The sequence below is a fragment of the Achroia grisella genome, unplaced genomic scaffold (assembly GCF_030625045.1).
Source record: "Achroia grisella isolate CSIRO2021 unplaced genomic scaffold, CSIRO_AGI_Agris_v1 utg719, whole genome shotgun sequence".
Taxonomy (NCBI): domain Eukaryota; kingdom Metazoa; phylum Arthropoda; class Insecta; order Lepidoptera; family Pyralidae; genus Achroia; species Achroia grisella.
Genome location: NW_026713002.1, coordinates 814,867 through 834,883, shown reverse-complemented (window position 1 = coordinate 834,883; position 20,017 = coordinate 814,867). Strand labels below are relative to the sequence as shown.

Here is a 20,017-nt window from a genome sequence, read left to right as displayed (position 1 = left end):
CAGATCTGTTGTGCTATAACTAAACGCATCCGGTTATTGACATTTTGTCAATCAAACAAATCAAACTCTCCATCGCCATTTTTTGTTTAGATGAATACATCTTTCTACTTTTTTGTAGTTTGTAAATAATGTGAAAATTATTACAATAACATTGAAAATTAAAAATCGAAGTTTGTGCATTGGAAAATGAGCGCTCCAAAAAACAACGGACCGATAATAGACCCAGCTATCTGTAGGTGTTGTCGAACTATAAAAAAATGCAGAATACTAACATCAGAATATACATGGATGGACAAGAAAGAGGTTTACGCTGATATGGTGATGGACTGCTTCGGTATTCTAGTGAGTGTTGATCGTTGTTAATATTTGTCAATATATTTCCATCCAATAATTTTAATAAAATATATAAAATCAGTAACATTAGCGGTGAGTACTCTTACAGTATGGTTGCTCTGAGTCTCTTAAAAATTAATTCGTTTTTTAAATGGAAAAATATTTGTTTCTAAATTAGAATAAATATAAAGAAATTATACTCTATTGTTTAGGCTTTAGAAGACATATTGACTGCATTTAATCTAGTATTATAAATACAGTTGCGAGTGTACGTCAGGCTCTTATTTTTTATGATCGACGCTTGTTATTTTTATTGTATTATAATGGAATGGCCCGCCGAACTAATAGTAAACTTGACTTATCATAAGTGCCTGGTCACAACATTCTCCTTAATTTAATTTAAACACGACTAAATCATGTACAAGACCAGTCCCAGCAACAGAGAAACAGAAACTCATTTGAAAATAATGAGAGCCGAGTTTCTTGTCAGTTCTCATACCAACAGCAATGTCCAAATGACAAAGGAGTCCAAAACCTATCTCTTAGAGCAATATTATACCAACAGTGATGATAGACAAGTACAAAACTTACCTCTTAGAGCAATCTCATACCAACAGCAATTATAGAGGAGTCCAAAACCATACCAACAGCAATGTCCAAATCACAAAGGAGTCCAAAACTTATATCTTAGACCAATCTCATACCAAAAGCAATAACCGAATGACAAAGGAGTCCAATACCTATCTCTTATGTTATATTTACATTCAGCCGCTTCCCTTGCCACTCGCGCTGCCGGAAATATTGCCGGGCGACAACTGAGCGAGAGGGCTGAATGCAAAAACGCGCTGCCAGGCCTTTGACTTGCGCACGAAACACTGACAATCGAGGGAGCACCAGGCAGCGCCAATGGCATGGGAAGTGTTTACACTCTCGCGCTGCTCACTTCCCTGCCCACTCGGGCTGAGTGTAAATTGGGCTTTAGAGCAATCTCATATCAAAAGCAATGTCCAAATGACGAAGAAGTCCAAAACCTATCTCTTAGAGCAATCTTATACCAACAGTTATGAGGAGTCCAAAATCATAAAGTTCCTATAATATACTTTATAAATGGCCTCTTACAAAAAAAATCTTAGAAACCTTCATCTTAATTCTACCAGACTTCAACAACCTGGCATAAGCTGGAATATCTGAGGCTGAATTCTCAATGGATAATCACCTCTCATGATATAAGATAATCAACTAATAGTCTGGAAGACTGATTAAAAAAAAAAAATAGAATTCATCATTATCATTACCTAATATAAAATAAAGTCGCTGTCACTATCTATAAAGTGACTGTTCCTATGTATGCTTAACTCTTTAAAATTACGCAACAGATATTGAAGCGGTTTTTTTTAATAGATAGAGTGATTCTAGAGGAAGGTTGATATATATAATATATGTATACCTGGGCGAAGCCAGGGCAAGTAGCTAGTGTAACATAGTTTATAAAGGCCCCTTTTCATAAAATATTTTTTCCCAGTTATCACACGTGGATGACAATGAGAAGGACAGTGGAGTGTGCGCTACTTGCGTGGTGCGACTGCGGGATGCATGTGCCTTCCGCCATCAAGTGCTGCAGTGCGAAGAGCTGTTCCTACATGCCAAACTCGAGGATAAGGAAGCTGATGGTATACATATTTTTATTGTTCATAATGTATTGGAGGATGATAGGATGACCTGACTTGATGTCAGGTCTTATGTATGATAATGGAATGGTGTACCTGCCTGCGTTAACGGTCTATGCTGGGCACCAGTAGAGGATGATAAGGTAAACATGAGGCCAGGGTAGCTAGCCCATCGTGGTAAATTCACATGAATTTAAGGGAACCATGTGGAGATCAACCTGGCATGGTACATTGCTAGTAATAAGATCATCAGTCGACATTACTAACGATCCTATTTCCCCCCAATCAGTTGGAGGTTAAATGTTGCATTTTAATATAAATAAATTCAACAACATCAAAATATTTTTTTCAGAAATAAAGAAAAATGTAGAAATAGAGTTGAAAGCGGAGCCTAAAGATGATATAAGTGATCACAACTCAATTGGAGCTGACCACGATGATGGAATGTCTATGGATTACTCTGTTGATGATCAGCCACTTGATAGTAAGTTATATTCTTTTTTATACTTCAAAAACAGCAAAACTATTTTCTTTATTTTTTGGATGATAAATTTGACTAAATGTTTTGTTAGTTTTATATTATAGTACATAAATTATGTTGTAGTTTTTGTATTATTATGACATCATTCTTTTTTTTATTATTGTTTGACATTTAAATTTAATATTTTTTGCATCATTTAAGTATATTGTATACCATCTAGGCTAAACATGTCGGACAAATTCTTTTTATATGTATAACATCTCCTTGTGTAATTACACATGTTTTACATATAAAGAATCTTGAATCTTGAATCTTTATATATAGTTGGGACAATCACAAAAATGACGACACAGGGGTGGTATCACGGGCATCACGTGATGACGTGATTTATATAGATAGACTACCTGTACCCACGACTGCATCCGCGTGGACTTAACTTTATTTTCCTAAAATAAGTTTTTTTCTAAAATAAAAGTAGCCTAAGTTACTCCTTATTACATCAGCTACCTGTCAAAACAAGTCCCGTCAAAATCGGTCCAGCCATTTCAGAGATTACCCGGAACAAACAGACAGACAAACAACAATTTAAATAAATGATATTTTGGTGTATGTACCGTATTTATATTCATATGCATGTAGTAAAAAACGGTTATTTCAATATTACAAACAGACACTCCAATTTTATTTATATGTATAGATGAAAAGTATGATATGATATAATGATATGACTGTGGATGGATGTAAAGTGAGGGGACGCCCTAAGAAAGATGGATGGATTGTGTGAAAGATGATATGAATAAAAGAAGAGTATGTTTAGATATGACGACCGATAGAGAGCAGTGGAAGAGAATGACATACTGACCACAAATAATGGGATAAAGGCAAGGCAATGGTGATGATGATGATGTATAGATGAAAAGAATACACCGACGAAAAACAAGCAACTAGAATCGCCCTGTTCCTTTCGATAGATGCGCACTTGAATGGGTTGATTGATATCAGGTTTGCCAACCTTATGGTAGGTTAACATTCTAGATATTTTTTTATATTCTAAATATCGTTTCTGTGGGGACCGGGGGCCCTTATTAGCCCAGAGCCCCGAGGATACGGGCTCTGGGCTGTAGCCCAAAAAGCCCTTAGGTAGATCCGCTCCTGGCTTATATTAATAGTAACGGCTGAGCGATCGGTTTCGGAAACTATAGCTAGAACAGAACAATCGGCTTCGACTAAAATTTGATCTTCAGTCGACAGTCGGCCGTAGATTGTCAAGTTTAGCAACCAAAGCTCCAATCGAGGAGCGTTATCAGCACGGGCCGTTCTGACCATTATTATTAATGTATAGTAACCATTACTCTACTATTAACATACTTCTTTCCAGGCATAAAACTTCCAAAAAAAGAAGAAAACGACAAACTGGACTCAGTACCATTACAAGATCTCATCTCGAAATCTGATGTTGAGAATGAGAGCTATTCTTCGTCGGATTCAGACAAACCGATTAAGAGGAAAAAGAGCAAGAAAAAGAAGACGGCGAACGGGACGCAGAAAAAGAGGAAATCGCTGAAAACAAAACAGAAAGCAGGTTTGTTTTTTAACTAAACGACGGCTTCGGTGGTTTACATGTTTAACACACCGCTTTACTTTCAATGGTCGCGGGTTCGATTCATCGCACAGTGCAAACAATTGTATTCATGAGTATGATTGGTGTTTTCTATGTATATTATTTATGTATTTACAAAAAAAATGTATAAGTATTTATATCAGGTCAACAAATGTTTGTACCGTACGAGGAATAGAACCCGAGACTATCGGAAGTAAAGTGATCACTGAGACCGGCACTATTACAGTAAGATTAAAAAAACTACGTAGACCTATTGAAATAAATTATTTATTTCGTTTTAAAGGTACATCAAAGAAAGCAACAAAAGTGCCAAAAAAGGCACCCGTCGAGAAGAAAAATAACTACGACCGAGACTTAGACTGTATGTCCGAGGAGAATCTACTAACAATAATACAGTATTCATATGTATGTCCATTTAAGAACAGAAGAAATAATTACTATTGTTTCTATTGTAAAGACTATTACCCAAAACCTGAAGATCTGAGGGACCATACAGTGACACACGACACGAAGCCTTTCCAGCTCCTCATGGGGTACAAGAAGATGCCAAAAATCGATATAACTAGGATAGACTGCAGACTATGTCCAGCCAAAATTGATGATCTGAATGTCTTCAAGCAACACATCGACCAAGTGCACGGCAAGAAGATATACTTTGAAGCTCCAGACAAGATGCTTCTATACAGACTTACGTGGAACGATCTAGTGTGTGTAATGTGTAGTGATGTATTCGAAGACTTTAACACTCTGAACACCCATATGGTGGAACATTTCAGTAACTATACATGTGATATTTGTGGCGTTTGCTTCCTAGAGAAGCCGAGGCTGGATGCTCATCTCAAGAGACATAAGGACGATGAACGGCACACATGTGAGATATGCGGTAAAGTCTTCAAATCAAACCATTATAAGGATATGCATGTCGATGTAGTTCATAAGAAGAAAGCTATAATAAGATGTCCAAGATGCGACGAGTGCTTCATGTCTTACGCATTGAAGAATAAGCATTTAACAGAAGCCCACGGTCAAAAGAGAACATATCCATGCAACTTGTGTGATAAAGTGTATAACAGACAGAAAACATTGACCGAACACCAACGTAGAAATCACCAGAAAGTTCTGAAGCATCAATGCGAGTACTGCGACCAGAGGTTCTACCTACCTTCGAGGTTGAAGGAGCATATGGCCACGCACACCGGGGAGAGAAACTTCAGATGCGAATACTGTGATAAAAGCTATCCCAGACTCAAATCCCTACAATATCATATAAGAACTCACACTAATGACCGCAGATTCAGGTGTCATATATGTGGACAAGCGTTCATACAAAATGCAAGCTTAAAATCTCACATTAAAAGTCATCATCCCGAGTGTGATATAGAAGGATGTTACTTTTAGTAATTGTAATGTATTTATTAATTTATTATTAGACGTAAGTCACATTGTGGGCTCAGCGTAAAATGATCTTTATGTTCACAATATGAAGCAATAAATTAGATAAGACGGAACAATATATAAATGACAGTCTTTGTATGACATATTCATTCACGCGCGATTTATCGTGGGAAAGTGCGTGCAATTGTGGACGATTGTTTTTATCTGTATTTTATTCACGCGTTCGTGGGCGATTGCTCCTTTCGTATGTGCATTTGATTTTTATAGTCTCCAGATTTTATTTTACAAAGACACGTCTAAGATTTATATCTAAATTAACAACAAAGTACTTAAGTCTGCTCTATGGTCACATAGCCGCCATCTTGCGGTGATAATTATCTATTACAAAAACGCGCGAAAACACGCACGTTTGAAGGGAGATTGCGGAGCGCTCTTTTTCGTCTTCTCTTCGCGCTTCTTATCTTTCTCTGTGTCTATCTTCTATCTTTACATGCACACTCTTTCCTGCGTGAAAGCCGTTGAAGTGAACATATTTTTTTAAAATACCCATGACTCATGTTCAGTATTATTATCAAAAGAAGAATATTTTCCATTATAATTGTGTAGTAATAATTGACCTACAGTTTTGTATATTATATTGTATAGATTTCTTTTAGATGGTATACTTATAAGAATATTTATCCAGGTAGACTTTGTACAGACTCTACTCGGGTAATTTCGTCGCAAGCCAGCTTTATAAGCTGTTGTACCAGCTCGGTATAGGTGGTGATAATAACATCACCTCAGTCGTATTCGTGGTCTCTTGTTTTGGCACAATTTACAAATTATATTCATAAAATTATATGGTTAGTGTACAAATTAATGAGCAAGTCGTATGCAGTGAGTGAGATGACAATACTCGCGCGCTCCCTCGCACTCAAACGGGGATCGAACCCCTAGCGGTACCCTCAGACTGAAGTGGTATCCGTCATGCGGGAATTGGCCTTCAGCCGCATCATAAGTCCATCCGCGGGTTTGAAGTTCCATCTTTACTTGTACCCTATCGTCCGGTTAAACTGTAAAGACCAGCTGCGGCCAACAGCATTAGAGTAATCAGAAAAAAAACAGCTCTAGCAGTTAGCTGAGAAAAGAATGAGAGAAAGCAGATGCAAGTATAATCTAATTTCATTTTAGAAACGGCGATGGCACACTACACGGCGTTCGCGTTTGACGAAAAAGTCATATCTTACTACACCCCCGAATGGATAGACGTCGTCAAAAGCGAATAAACTAAGTTCTTCGGCTGTCATCGTTGTCGATGTTGAAGCTTCTTGGTTTTAAGTTTCCATTTTATTTTCATGGTGGATGTTCATTTCAATAATTCTCTTTATTGTACGGCGTAAAATAAGTTACTGAAGGTACCTGGAGCTTTTGTTAGTAAACATGATTAATTCTGTTTTGGAAGGATTGACGGAGAGTTCGTTTCACACTATCTCTCTATTATTCTGAAGGCTTCTCTCATGCGGTCGCGTAAAGTTCACGCAAAATTTTCTGATAAGTACAGCAATATCATCTGCGTATCCTATCGTGTCGAGACCGTTGTCGTTTAGCTCCTCAATGAGTTCATTAACAACTAAGTTCTAAAGAAGTGGTGATAAGACCCCTCCATGTGGACACCTCTACTCATGATACCACGTGTGGTAGTGTTTACGGTAAACTGAATTGCACGGGTTTTTAGCATGTTGTTTATCTACTGTGTGATAGTTACTCCATATATGGCAAGAGCCCGACTAATGCTGGTAAAATTCGTTTTATCAAAGGCCTCTTCGATGTATAAAGGCAAGGTAGGCTGCTTTGAATGTAACCAATTACCAATGCGGATTACCACACTATGGAGTGACTATACTAGCTTTTGCCCGCGGATTCGCTCGCATTAAGTTATCCTCTTAGGGGTGGAATTTATCAAAATCATTTCTTAGGGCATGCCTACGTCTTAGTAGCTTTATGTATGCAAAGTCTCAGCCCGATCGGTTTAAAATTGACAAAGTTTCATACAAACTTTCATCCCCTATTTTATCCACTTGGAAGTAGAATTAATAAAAATCCTTTCTTAGCGGTTGCCTACGTCATAACATCTACCTGCATGCCAAATTTCAGCCCGATCCGTCCAGTGGTTTGGGCTGTGCGTTGATAGATCACTATGTCAGTCACCTTTGAGTTATATATATTTAGATTATATTTATACATTCTCCAAGCTTTTAATGATTTGTTTTGCAGCCGTTTACTTGGCTTGATCTCATATTTGATGTCGAATTTTTATTTACTCGTCGACTCAGGTAGACAATTAAATAATTCGAATTTAGAAATAAAATCCTATTTTTAATATTTAGTTTTGTTTTTTGATATTTTTAAAGAATAATGACCAAGGACAATTCTGACAGTGCCCTCTAGTCCCAAACTAAGCAGAGTTTGTACTATTTTAAAATATCGGAAACAGTTCACTTAAATAAAAAATCAAAATATCTTTATTCATGTAGGTCTATTACAGACTTATGTCAAATCTACCGTCAGTTGGGAATGATATCGAGATGAGAAGAACTGACAAGAAACTCAGCTCGTATTCTTTTCAAATAAATGTTATACATGTTTACAATAATACAGAATCATTATAAATTCAACTTTGGAAGAATAGAGTGACTACCATTTGCTATTGCAAAACCAAAAAGTTTAATCAGTGTTTCTATAGGAATTTATTTAAAGTAAAAATATCTATGAGTAAAACAAGTGAACGTGTTTGACTTTATCCTCTGAAGTCGAGTGACCAGCTTCCCTCTGAAATCTGCCGCTCCTAGGACGCGGCCTATATATGTTAGAGTTCACATCAATATTGTAGAAAAATCCGATATTTTAAAAAGATATTAAAAGAAGGTAGTTTGTGTTTAGTACTAATGAAGTACCCAATGTAAAGATTATTACAAATATTATAAATAGCGCCATCTAGTATTTATAGACCGAACTAAGTTGTTTATCATAAGATAACCATTACCCCCTTATCTCCCTGCTGACTTCGGTCTATAAATAGGGAGGTCGGTAGTTGAATAATCCTCTTTTGTTGGGTAAGCTGCGGCATTCAGTTGACGAGCGCAGAGCGTGCCGGTTGTGTTTTGGATACTAAAGTGAATTACTAGAAATAGGTTTAGCCCGGTCTTAGTTGGGCCTGGAGGGAAGCTGCAAGTAGTGAAGGTGAGTGTTAATGCATTCTAAAAGGGCCTTTTAAACCTACACCCGTGTCACAAGTCACGGGCGCTACTTGGGGTTTCTCTTCCGGTAGCCGGCTTCAAAGCCTGAGTAATCATCATTAATTAGTGCTTCTTACATATGGCCTATTTATAGATCCATGACTGTGCAGACGGGTACAACATGTCATCATCCACTATAAAAAAAATCACCATTACTAACGATCACTTTGCTCCACACTTACAATATTATTTAGGGCTCCTTACATCTGTAGATAGTTTTACTACACTATGTTTAAGAATGTATATATTATTATAATTATTAGGTAAATTTATATTTAAAAGAATGATATTATATAATAATGAAGTATTATAATTATTTAAGTGGTAATAAATTATTAATTTTTATAATTAATACTAATTTTATTTTTTTGATAATTCACACAGCGCCATCTAGACCCAAGTTAAGCTAGCTAAAGCTTGTGTTATGGGTACTAGATAACTGATACAAATACATTGATATGTATTTTTTCCGTAAATACATACATATTATGCATAGAAAACACACAGACCAATACAAACAATCATACTCATGAATACAAATGTTTGTGCCGTGCGAGGTATCGAACCCGCGACCATCGGAAGTAAGGCGGCGTGCTAAACCGCTAGACCACCGAGGCCGAATCTAGTTTTATTATTTACGTTTAACGAGGTAGTTTGTAAAGGCTGCGTGGGTACCTCAGTCTCACCTATTTCAGCCGCCAAGCATGTTCCTTCAAAGGCGGTGTTTCTATGTAGGGTGAGAAAAGGCAGTCAAATTAAAGGATAAGAGGCATGACAAAGCTAGAATGTTGATTGGTATCACGAGCGTCACATGATAACGTGATGACCATAGTACTATTCGGGTGTTTTGGCAGAATAAATATTTAGGATTTGGGGCGGGGGAGGGGATTGTTAGTAATGTTGACTCATGACCCCATTACCAACAATGACCATGTCAGGTTGACCTCCACACGGTTCCCCCTGGAAAGTCTATAACGCCTGTAGAAGTGGTATTACCGTATCAATAATTCTGTTCATAATCTAATGTTAATAACCATTTCTTAAGATTGTTTTTTACCATATGATGTGTTTGACAATTTTTATTTTTTGTTAATTTTATTAAACATATATACACACATGAAAAATTGTTAGTCTTACAAAGGCTCTACGACATTTGATAGGGACGCAAACATTAGTTACAGTGCGTTTTTGTTGTTTTCATTTGTATTGTATGGAGTTATGTTATACTGTTTTAAGGTCAAATGAAATATTTATTTATTTATAAACTATTTATTGCATCAACAAATAATTAAATAAATTAATACATAACAATTATACAGAAAAGAGATATGGAAGTACAAACTTTACCTACCTTTAGGTAGAGAAAATACAACAAAAATATATATAGTTGTCTAATAGTTAGTACCTGACATTTTTCGTATAAGGCTTGTGGTGAATTTACTATTATCGTGCGGCAACACCAGTTGCAAGTTGACAGAGATACTGGCAGCCTACATTAATTTGTTATAGAAAAATAAATAAATGTCAAAAATTACTACAATAAAAAATTATGTTGGAATCAGAGTATGTAATATCGTTTTATTAAATTATATCTCGCCGTCAATATACCATATATATAATTTAAAGACCGCACAATACGATTTTCAACAATTGACAACCCTGCCAGGGTCGCCAATTATTGCCTAATTACGATAGAGCCAGAAAAATAACGAGGCTGTCATTCGAGACCGAATCGTCTCGTAAATATACTTCTTATGTATCTATAAGTATAGTATAAGCACAGATAACATAATATTACATAGTATAAGTAACCAACAGAATATCAGCGTTGCAGAGTTATCTGTAGCATTATGCTGAGTTGACTACCTTTTCACTTTTGCGGCACATAAACGCACCTACATTTCTTTTATTAATTCGTTTGTTTTTGTAATACTTTATTATACAATAATATTATAAATAAAACGACACAATTGACTTAAAAAAATAAAATTCGTACTATGGCGGGATTTATCCCAAAAGAGGGATTCCAGTCAACCTTTGAGTTACTAAGAGGAATTGTGGAGTGGTGGAAATAGGTACAATAAATAATACGGGTCACAATGAAATATATATATATATATATATATATATATATATATACACATACATCAGAAAGGAAAAGAGAAATAATGTAAATAAGTGGAGCATTAGCTATGAGCATTATTATTAGGGGCCAGTAAAGTCCTCGAGTGGCGACCACGGACCGGAAGACGCAGCGTGGGAAGGCCTCCAGCAAGGTGGACCCACGATCTGGTCAAGATCGCTGGAAGGCATTGGATGCGAGCAGCGCAGGACCGATCGTCGTGGAGATCTTTGGGGGAGGCCTATGTCCTATGTCCAGCAGTGGACGTCTTCCGGGCTGCGATGATGATGATGATTATTATTAGCGTGTTTTTTCTTTATCTCATGTATGTTATGTGTCTGTAATTGTGAATAAAGAATTTATCTAACTATGTATCTATTGAAAATACTTCGTTAATATATATATATATATATGTAAATAGTCACCTCCCTCCTGGTGCTGCTGCTACATGAACACAAGACACAATAAACGTAAAGGCTTTTGTAGGGAATCTATAGTGACTGAAAGTCATTGTTTTTAGTAGATATCTTTGAGCTCGGTCTAATGGGATCACATGCGTTTTACAAGCTCTATCCCAGACTAATACAGTAACCGAATACTGACTGAGCCAGGTTAATATTGTTTGCAATATATTGAAATCTGTTACATATCTCAATTTATGTATATAGATATAAATAAAATTACAATGTCTATTTGTAATATTTAAATAACCGTTTTTTACTACATGCATATGAATATAAATACGGACATACACCAAAAAACATTTTTTACAATTTATGTCTGTCTGTTTGTTCCAGCTAATCTCTGAAATGGCTGGACCGATTTTGACGGGACTTTTTTTGGCAGGTAGCTGATGTCATAAGCAGTAACTTTTATTTTAGAAAAATGAAGTTAACCTCCACGCGGACGAAGTCGCGGGAACGGCTAGTATAATATAAGTTTCCTAATGCGCGAAGTCATAAGGTTAATATGTAGTCGCCAGTTTATATTACTATGTAATATTATGTTATCTGTGATATTACTATCCAGTATCACACCCAGGTAGCGTATCTGAGATGCAGTGATAGCAAGATGGGAGCAGTTTTTTTGAGATACGATTACGTCGCAATAGTGAATCCTTAGATGTATGTACAGTAGGAAATAGCAAGTATTTCGTTTTAGATAAATTTAGAGTAAGATAATTTGCTTTAAGCCAAATAGCAACCCTTTGGAGCCCCATTTCGGCCTGCTGTTTAGCTTCTTACCACGTATCTCCATGGAATATTAGGGCTGTATCAACAGCAGAACTTACGATTTTTTCATTGTCTAATTGTTGCCGACATAAATCTGGTATCGTGGCAGATTGTCGTCATCAGTGTCGTGACCATAGAGTCAATTTTATTTACATATTATTATTTCTTCTGTATGTTAGTCTATAAGGTATTTATAATATGGGCCATGTAGCCTGAATTAAATAAATAAATAAATAAATCATTTATATATATTAGGAATAGAGTTGGGGAGGGGATACTTCCTTGACATTAGGTACATGTTACAGGGACCTCACTGCTAATATATTCGCCGAACTTTTTGTTGTGTGCGATCGGATATAAAATCTTTGAAAATCATAAGAGCACTTCCTCTCACTCCGATTCGCACAAGTTTGTCTAAGAGCATAGAAATTGAAACTGAATTTTTCAATTGGAACCAGTAGTTCCTGAGGTTAGCGCGTTCAAACAAACAAACTCTTCAGTTTTATACGGGTGTATATGTATTATATATATATATAATACTTCTTCTTGAATCATTCTATCCATTAAAAATCAGCCTCAAAATCCGTTGCGTAGTTTTAAAGATTTAAGCACACATAGAGACGGACAGACATTATATATATATACGATATATATATATATATATAAAAATAATTTATGTATTTAATGTTATTATGATGGGACTACTATTATTTATTACTAGCTGTACCCGCGACTTCGTCCGCGTGGAATTTAACTTCATTTTTCTAAAATAAAAGTAGCCTAAGTCACTCCTTATTACATCAGCTACCTGCCATTAAAAGTCCCATCAAAATCGGTCCAGCCATTTCAGAGATTAGCCCAAAAAACAGATAAACAGACAAAAATTTTAGAAAATGTTATTATATGTACCATATCTATATTCATATGCATGTAGTAAAAAACGGTTATTTCAATATTACAAACAGACACTCCAATTTTATTTATATGTATAGATGTATTCTCTCTTTCTTTCTTTCCTTCTATTCTTGTGTGTCAGCCGGAAGATGGAAGGAAATGAATCGTAGAGCTATTTACACATGTATATTTATTTATTTACTAAGTATTTACAAGTGATATATGTACATACGAAGTATATTTACAACATTAATATTTCTATAAGTTATCTAGTATCTGTTATGTATGTTCGTATAAAGGAGACGTCAATCAAACAACTGTGCTGAGCTATGACTGCTTTATTTCTCATATCATTCTAATTAAGTACCTCCCATATTATAATAATCAAAGTACCCACAATCCCCTTATCAAAATTAAATTTTCGCAGTAAATTTTACAAATAATTTTTTTTATATCATATAACAATAATTGGATCCATAAAAAAAAATAAGATACAACTTATTATTTCTAGAATCATCTATATCATATATCAATAATTTATCTATTCATGTTTTGAAATATAAATACATGCAAATAGATATTCAATTAATTATAAAAACTTAATATAAATTGATAAATTTAAATTAGAATAATAATACTATTGAATTGAATACAATAAATCACATAAAAAAAATCTAAACAAATATTATTATTACAACGTAAGTAACTTGATTTAATACAATTCAATAGCATACATAGGTATTTATAATTTCATCATGCAGTTCATAATTAAGATTTTACATATTTATTTTCTATGAAAAATGAATTAAGCAATATAAAATTTAGACTATTATTTAAATATCAATAAATTACATTTCACAGTAGGTAACAGGTGTACGTGTTACTCTTAATTGTTGTCATGTCCTATCAATATCATGACCTTGAAGCGTTTTCCGCGGAGAATCCCCACCGATCAGGAGGCCGAACTATCCTGCCGAAACGAGTACCTACGATAACAATTATTATAATCTAATGGTGGATGGTCAGGTGACGGTACGTTGGAAGTGGCCGTAGGCATTATATCATCGTAAGAGGGATAACTTATGGTAACATCCCTACTATTCGAATCTATTATAATGTGTTTTCTATTGCGCCTAATTATACCCCCTGAAAGTAACGTTATGCAATAAGATCTTGGATCTACTATGCCTGAAATTGTACCTGGTATCCAGCAATTGTTCAGACGAATTTTCACTTTCTGTCCAATACAAAGTGGCTTTAATAATCTCGCAGTTCTATCGTACACGAGTTTTTGCGAATTTTGCCGAGTTTTTTCTTAATGACATCGTGGTTTATCTTTGGCCTATACATATTTGGATTACAAGGAATAATACTGCGTAGCTTTCTATTATAAAATAACTCTGCGGGTGACGGTATATCCTTACTAATCGGTGTATTTAGAAACTCTAGTACTGCCAAATTAAAGTCAGTACAATTATGCAACGTTTTTTTCATGATGTTTTTAACCGTTTGGATCGCGCGCTCGACTTGTCCGTTTGACTGTGCATACCTAGGCGAAGACGTCACGTGGTCAAAATTCCATTGACGAGCGAAATCTCTAAATGACATCGACGAGAACTCTGGTCCGTTATCAGACATTATGATCTCTGGAATACCAACCCTGTTAAAAATTAATTTTAATTTATTGATTACATGATTTGAAGTTTGATTCTGTAATTCAATTATTTCAAAATATTTGCTATAATAATCTATTATTATTAAAAATGTTTTATTACTAAAGTGAAATAAATCTACTCCAACTTTATACCAAGCTCTCTCAGGTATCTCATGAGGAATTAACGGCTCTTTAGTATTTTGATTTTTATATGTTAAACACGACTGACAATTTGATAAAAAATCTTGTAACTGTGATGTCATATTCGGCCAGTACATGGTTTCTCGTGCTCTAAGTTTACACTTCTCGATTCCTAAATGTCCTATGTGTATCTTTTCAAGCATCTCCCGGCGCATACAGTTAGGTATAACCACCCGAGATCCCTTCCAAATTATGCCAAAATTTACAGACAATTCATCCCTGCTATCCCAATAACATTTTAATCTGTCTTCTAGCTTACTTTTATCTGACGGCCATCCCTTTCGTATTATACTAATTAACGCCTGTGAGATATCGTCATTTTTAGTATATTTCTGAATTTTTAAAAAATGAGAGTCACACAACGGATTACTTGCAGTTACCATACACACTTGCGCTTGGGTTTCATAGTAATCGCGCGCGGGGGTGGGGGGGTCAGAGTTTGTAGCGACGGCACGGGACAGCGCATCTGCAATGTACAGGTACTTGCCTGGTTTGTACACGATTAATTAACCTTAACTGGAATGTACATTAAACAAATAGTGTTATTTGTAATTCAAAATCCAGATATATTTCCTAAAAATAAAGAAATGAGCCAAAGAAGTCAAAGATCGAGAGTAGGAACGAAGCTGTACATACATGGAACGAAATTAAGTATGGTCAAAAATAATGTCTTCCATATGGCGATAAAAATTTATAATAAAATACCAGATGATATAAAGACACTTCCACGAGGACGATTGACATATAAATTAAATAGTTGGTTACTCGACAAATGTTTTTACTCCGTAAACGAGTTTTTAAATTAATAATAATGTTATAATAATAATATGTATTTATAATTCTCTGATGACAATTGATTTAATAATTAAATAATATTTAAAATTTATACATTTTGCATGCCTAATGAGGCAAAACATAATGGGACATTATATTACAATAACAACCAATGTAAATCTATGTTTAGTGCAAATAAATTTGATTTGATTTGATTTGATTTGATTTGAGTACGGTTGCAATCGTAATAACATTCGTTGCAGACGGGCGGGGGCATTTGCTAATGGTTTCTTTATAATGCTCACTAGTGGCTTGTGGTCGGTTTCAATCGTTATATCTGAGCGGCCGTATATATACGTATAGAACTTCTCACAAGTGAAAACACATGCATAAAGTTCTTTCTCGATTTGAGCGTACGATTGCTCGGTTTTCGTTAGGGATTTCGAGGCGTAACACACCGGGTTATTATTCTAATAACGCTCCCATTCTCGACTCAAATTTCCGGAAGTGACATTAGTTAGACTATTTTCAAAATCAAATGGCTGTGGAGGTGTAAAGGCAAGCTCCATTTCAATATAATTCACGAACACACGCACTAAGTCTGTTCACTATTCAAAGTTTAAGAGCTATATGTATAATATTTACTTTTTGACCGGCTGCGCCATGTTATGTATGTTCGTATAAAGGAGACGTCAATCAAACAACTGTGCTGAGCTATGACTGCTTTATTTCTCATATCATTCTAATTAAGTACCTCCCATATTATAATAATCAAAGTACCCACAGTATCCATAGTACAAGTTTTACCTAATTTTGGGGCTAGATGGCGCTGTGTAATTTATTATTATTATTATTATTATTATTTATCTAACTATACAAGAAGTGGCCAGTATTGTATGTGTGAAATGGACACTTCTCAGCATCATCATCATCATCATCGCAGCCCGGAAGACGTCCAAAGCTGGACATTGAGCGTTCGCATCGCTCGTGGTCTAACACAACCATATTTTGTGTGGATGAAATTAGAAAATGTATTAAGTACTGATTATATTTAATTTGCAACTCAACTGGTAGCGGTGTATTATAAGGGTCATTACAATTTAATAGAGCCTGTATAGTATCGCAAGTCTCTTTAAAAAGCCTTTCATCCGTGCCTTCATTGAGACTAATCTTATTCTGCCATCTTCTGAAAATTTCCGTTTCTTCAGCGTTTAAGTTAATCTCTGTTGGAATGTTTTCACCCTTACAAATGCGACACTCGCATGCCAATTCCAAGTTAAGTGATTGAGCTTGTGATTCCCGACTCATAAGCTTTTTATGCCAGTCAATATCTCTGAAATGAAATATAGATAGAGGTTATTGATGCGGATAAAACTCCATGCGAAACAAATATATCTAAATACTATGCAATAAAAACAAATAAATATTAGTGTTATAAACTCTTTTGATTATTAAAATACATGATGTTTCTCTGAATTGCATTGTCATTGATTGATTCAATAAACTAACTTGCTACTAACAATAAATCAGCATTCTAATGTATAAAGTGTTGGCGACGAGGGTGGGATTCAAAATGTTCTCGGTAATTGCATTCTTTCCAAGTGTTATCTTTAGCTGAACATTAATTTATTTCATGTATCTCTCGCTTTCCGCAACGACGAAAATTACTGTTATAGTAGAAATACAGGATAAAGACTGGATATTTGTGGACGTCACATAATAAAGTGTTGTCCGTAGCAGTCCGATGCTATCCCTACATATAGGTGATGGTATGGTTTGCATTTGAGATTAATAAGATACATCTCTTTCCTCTTCGTAAACTACATTTATAACAGTAACACAGCTTTCAAAGCATCATACTGGCAGTACAATACATTTTTATCAATCAAGCCTCGGAAGGAACGGTTTTTTAAAAGTGTTTCATTATAAAAGTGTTTTATTGGCCAATAAAGTTTATTATTATTATTTCTTTATAGATATATATAAATATTATATATCTCCCTTTGATGAGGTAATAGACTTATCATTGCGGGTAAAAATCACCAAACAATGACAGTATAAATGATGAATGATGAGGATGAATAATTTTTAAGCGGAAGACAATAATTTGCGGACTATTACACAAGTAAATCACGAAACTACACCTACGTTTAGCTTATCTACAGGGCTTCACCTTCGTTTGAAATCCTATAATTCAATTAAAAGCTGTTCAAGGCTTTCCACTTAGGTTTAACTTAATATTAGATCAACTATGTACTTTAATAAAATTATTTGTTTTCTTTTCATAGACTGTGATGATTGATAATCAGATGGACCAAACACGCCGTCATTCCTGGACACTACGGCTATTAACTCTCGGTCAATTCCCCACGATGAGATAACTGACCAGATTTCATATTCATCCTATCATACTGCACTGGTGCAAGAATGGACCACGATGTTTTCAAGGGCGACCGCGCCCTCTTATGCAAATGTATAATTCTGTATTAAATTATTATTTAGGTAAATAATAATACTTACCGAAACGACATTGTTAATTCTGTTCCTTTTTTTATAGGCATTTCAGCTATCAAGCATAATTTATTGTGGAGTCCAAACCTCTGCAGGTTTGCCTCACATGAATGCTTCATTTTGCTAGCAAAAGAAAAAAACCCGTGATGCTGCGCTAATTGAGTAACATCTACGAGACGTTGACTGGTTAGATCGCGTACAATATTCAACATTTCTACCTCTAATGGGAACGTAATATATAAGTGTAGCATGATTCTCCCCAGAGCATGCATAGCCTCCAACTGTTCATTTTCGTCAGTTGGGAAGTAATCGGGTATATTACTTAAACTGTCTATAACGGTCGCAAATATGATGCTTTGGTTAAATATTTTGCCATGAATTAAATATTTATCATCATTGTAACTCAGAATTGAATGCGGATTATTACAGTCGAATATCTCGTCGTCTGAACTGTTCTTCATTCTTTCAGTGCCGATAGTCCGTGAAGCTGTAACGACATCCTCCCAGCTCTTGGACATTTGTCTAATCTTCAGAGCTGTCATCACAGACAATCTACACCTTGCTGTAGTCGCAACGGATTCAAGAACGTCCATTATCTGGCATTCGATTTTGTGGTAACCTTCCATGCATTGCTTCCTGCATGCTTCATTACAGAACATAGCGTAACAACAAGTCTCACACGGGATAAGACTAGGAGTAAATTTAAAGCAGTTGTAACAAGATATATAGCGGTTAGTATTATGATGCACAGCTACAAATGCAGGTTCAATCGCTACGAGTTCTCCGATCCGTATATCCCGTGCTGCAACCACTTTGGGCACGCCATCTTCTCTCACGATGCTTATATTTGCACTTGCATGTGGTATGCTCTTGTTACGGTTCTCTTTGAAATTAAAGTATTTGATACCGTAGTCGCTTGTTGTTTCGGCGTTTTTATGTAGTTTGTTTAATGGTTCACACTTATCTCGTAATACTTTTAAATTGTGTATTGTAAGTCTAACGTGATATGGACCTACAAGAAATTGTTGTTCCTGTTTTATTAGCGCAAGGCCTTTTTCCGTATCATTCAAGCTCAAAGTTGTTTGTCCTAATTTAAATAATAATACAGCTCTTTGATAGTATGTATTGGCCATAATATGTTTATCCCTTTCTAAAGCAGAGAATGGAACATATGAAAGTCCTGTGTTATAACATTTTAGTTCTTTGCCATTACAAAAACTAGGGGCTAGAATTTCAAATGTCTTAACTTTCTCATAATCTTTTTTTATTTTTACAATCTCTGGTTTTATATTTAATTGACGCGCAATATCTATGGCAACCATCACCGCGTCTGCAGTGCCTCTGCTCACAGCGTCGTACATCTTATCGAGGAGACCATTCTTTGCCAACTCATCAATATATTCTTGCAGTGACTTATTAAAAATTTTTATCATCTTGTTGTAGGTAGACCTGTGAACAAGTAAAAGTTACTGAGCAAATTATCAAGTCGAAGTCAAATAGCGGTCTATCTGTATCGAATTTTAATGGAATATGTTGGTAATACATCTAAAAAAACAACATCATCCAACCTATGAAGTTAAATATGCGAGACGTATACCGTGGAATAATGTCAGAGGCAGCTTTAGATGCACTTAAGTTATTGTTCTGGTTGGTAACGCATTAATTGAAGTTGATTGTTCTTTTTTTGTTATTATTTAGTATAGATACGATAGGAATGTCACATTTAGTGAGCCCAAAAAAAAACGAGCGACCGCAGCATCGGTAACGAAATCGGAAAGTTTCACCATCTATTAATTTTTAGCATTTTATAACCGACTAGCTGTGGCCGCGACTTCGTACGCGTGGTTATCAAAA

At 35.4% G+C, this 20,017-nt stretch overlaps 2 protein-coding genes across 2 annotated transcripts; one reads left to right on the top strand and one right to left on the bottom strand.

The window, feature by feature from the left end:
* Window positions 1–85: 85 nt before the first annotated feature.
* Window positions 86–6,108, top strand: LOC131850257 (zinc finger protein 25-like). The gene is made up of 5 exons (XM_059200441.1): window positions 86–342; window positions 1,856–2,003; window positions 2,353–2,484; window positions 3,860–4,063; window positions 4,386–6,108. The coding sequence occupies exons 1-5, from the start codon at window positions 187–189 to the stop codon at window positions 5,498–5,500; spliced, it is 1,755 nt and encodes a 584-aa protein (XP_059056424.1). The 5' UTR covers window positions 86–186; the 3' UTR covers window positions 5,501–6,108.
* An 8,048-nt stretch (window positions 6,109–14,156) lies between these two features.
* Window positions 14,157–19,596, bottom strand: LOC131850227 (uncharacterized). The gene is made up of 6 exons (XM_059200397.1): window positions 18,173–19,596; window positions 16,525–16,985; window positions 15,268–15,365; window positions 14,954–15,180; window positions 14,573–14,683; window positions 14,157–14,169 (listed from the first exon to the last, which is right to left on the bottom strand). The coding sequence occupies exons 1-6, from the start codon at window positions 19,594–19,596 to the stop codon at window positions 14,157–14,159; spliced, it is 2,334 nt and encodes a 777-aa protein (XP_059056380.1).
* Window positions 19,597–20,017: the final 421 nt, after the last annotated feature.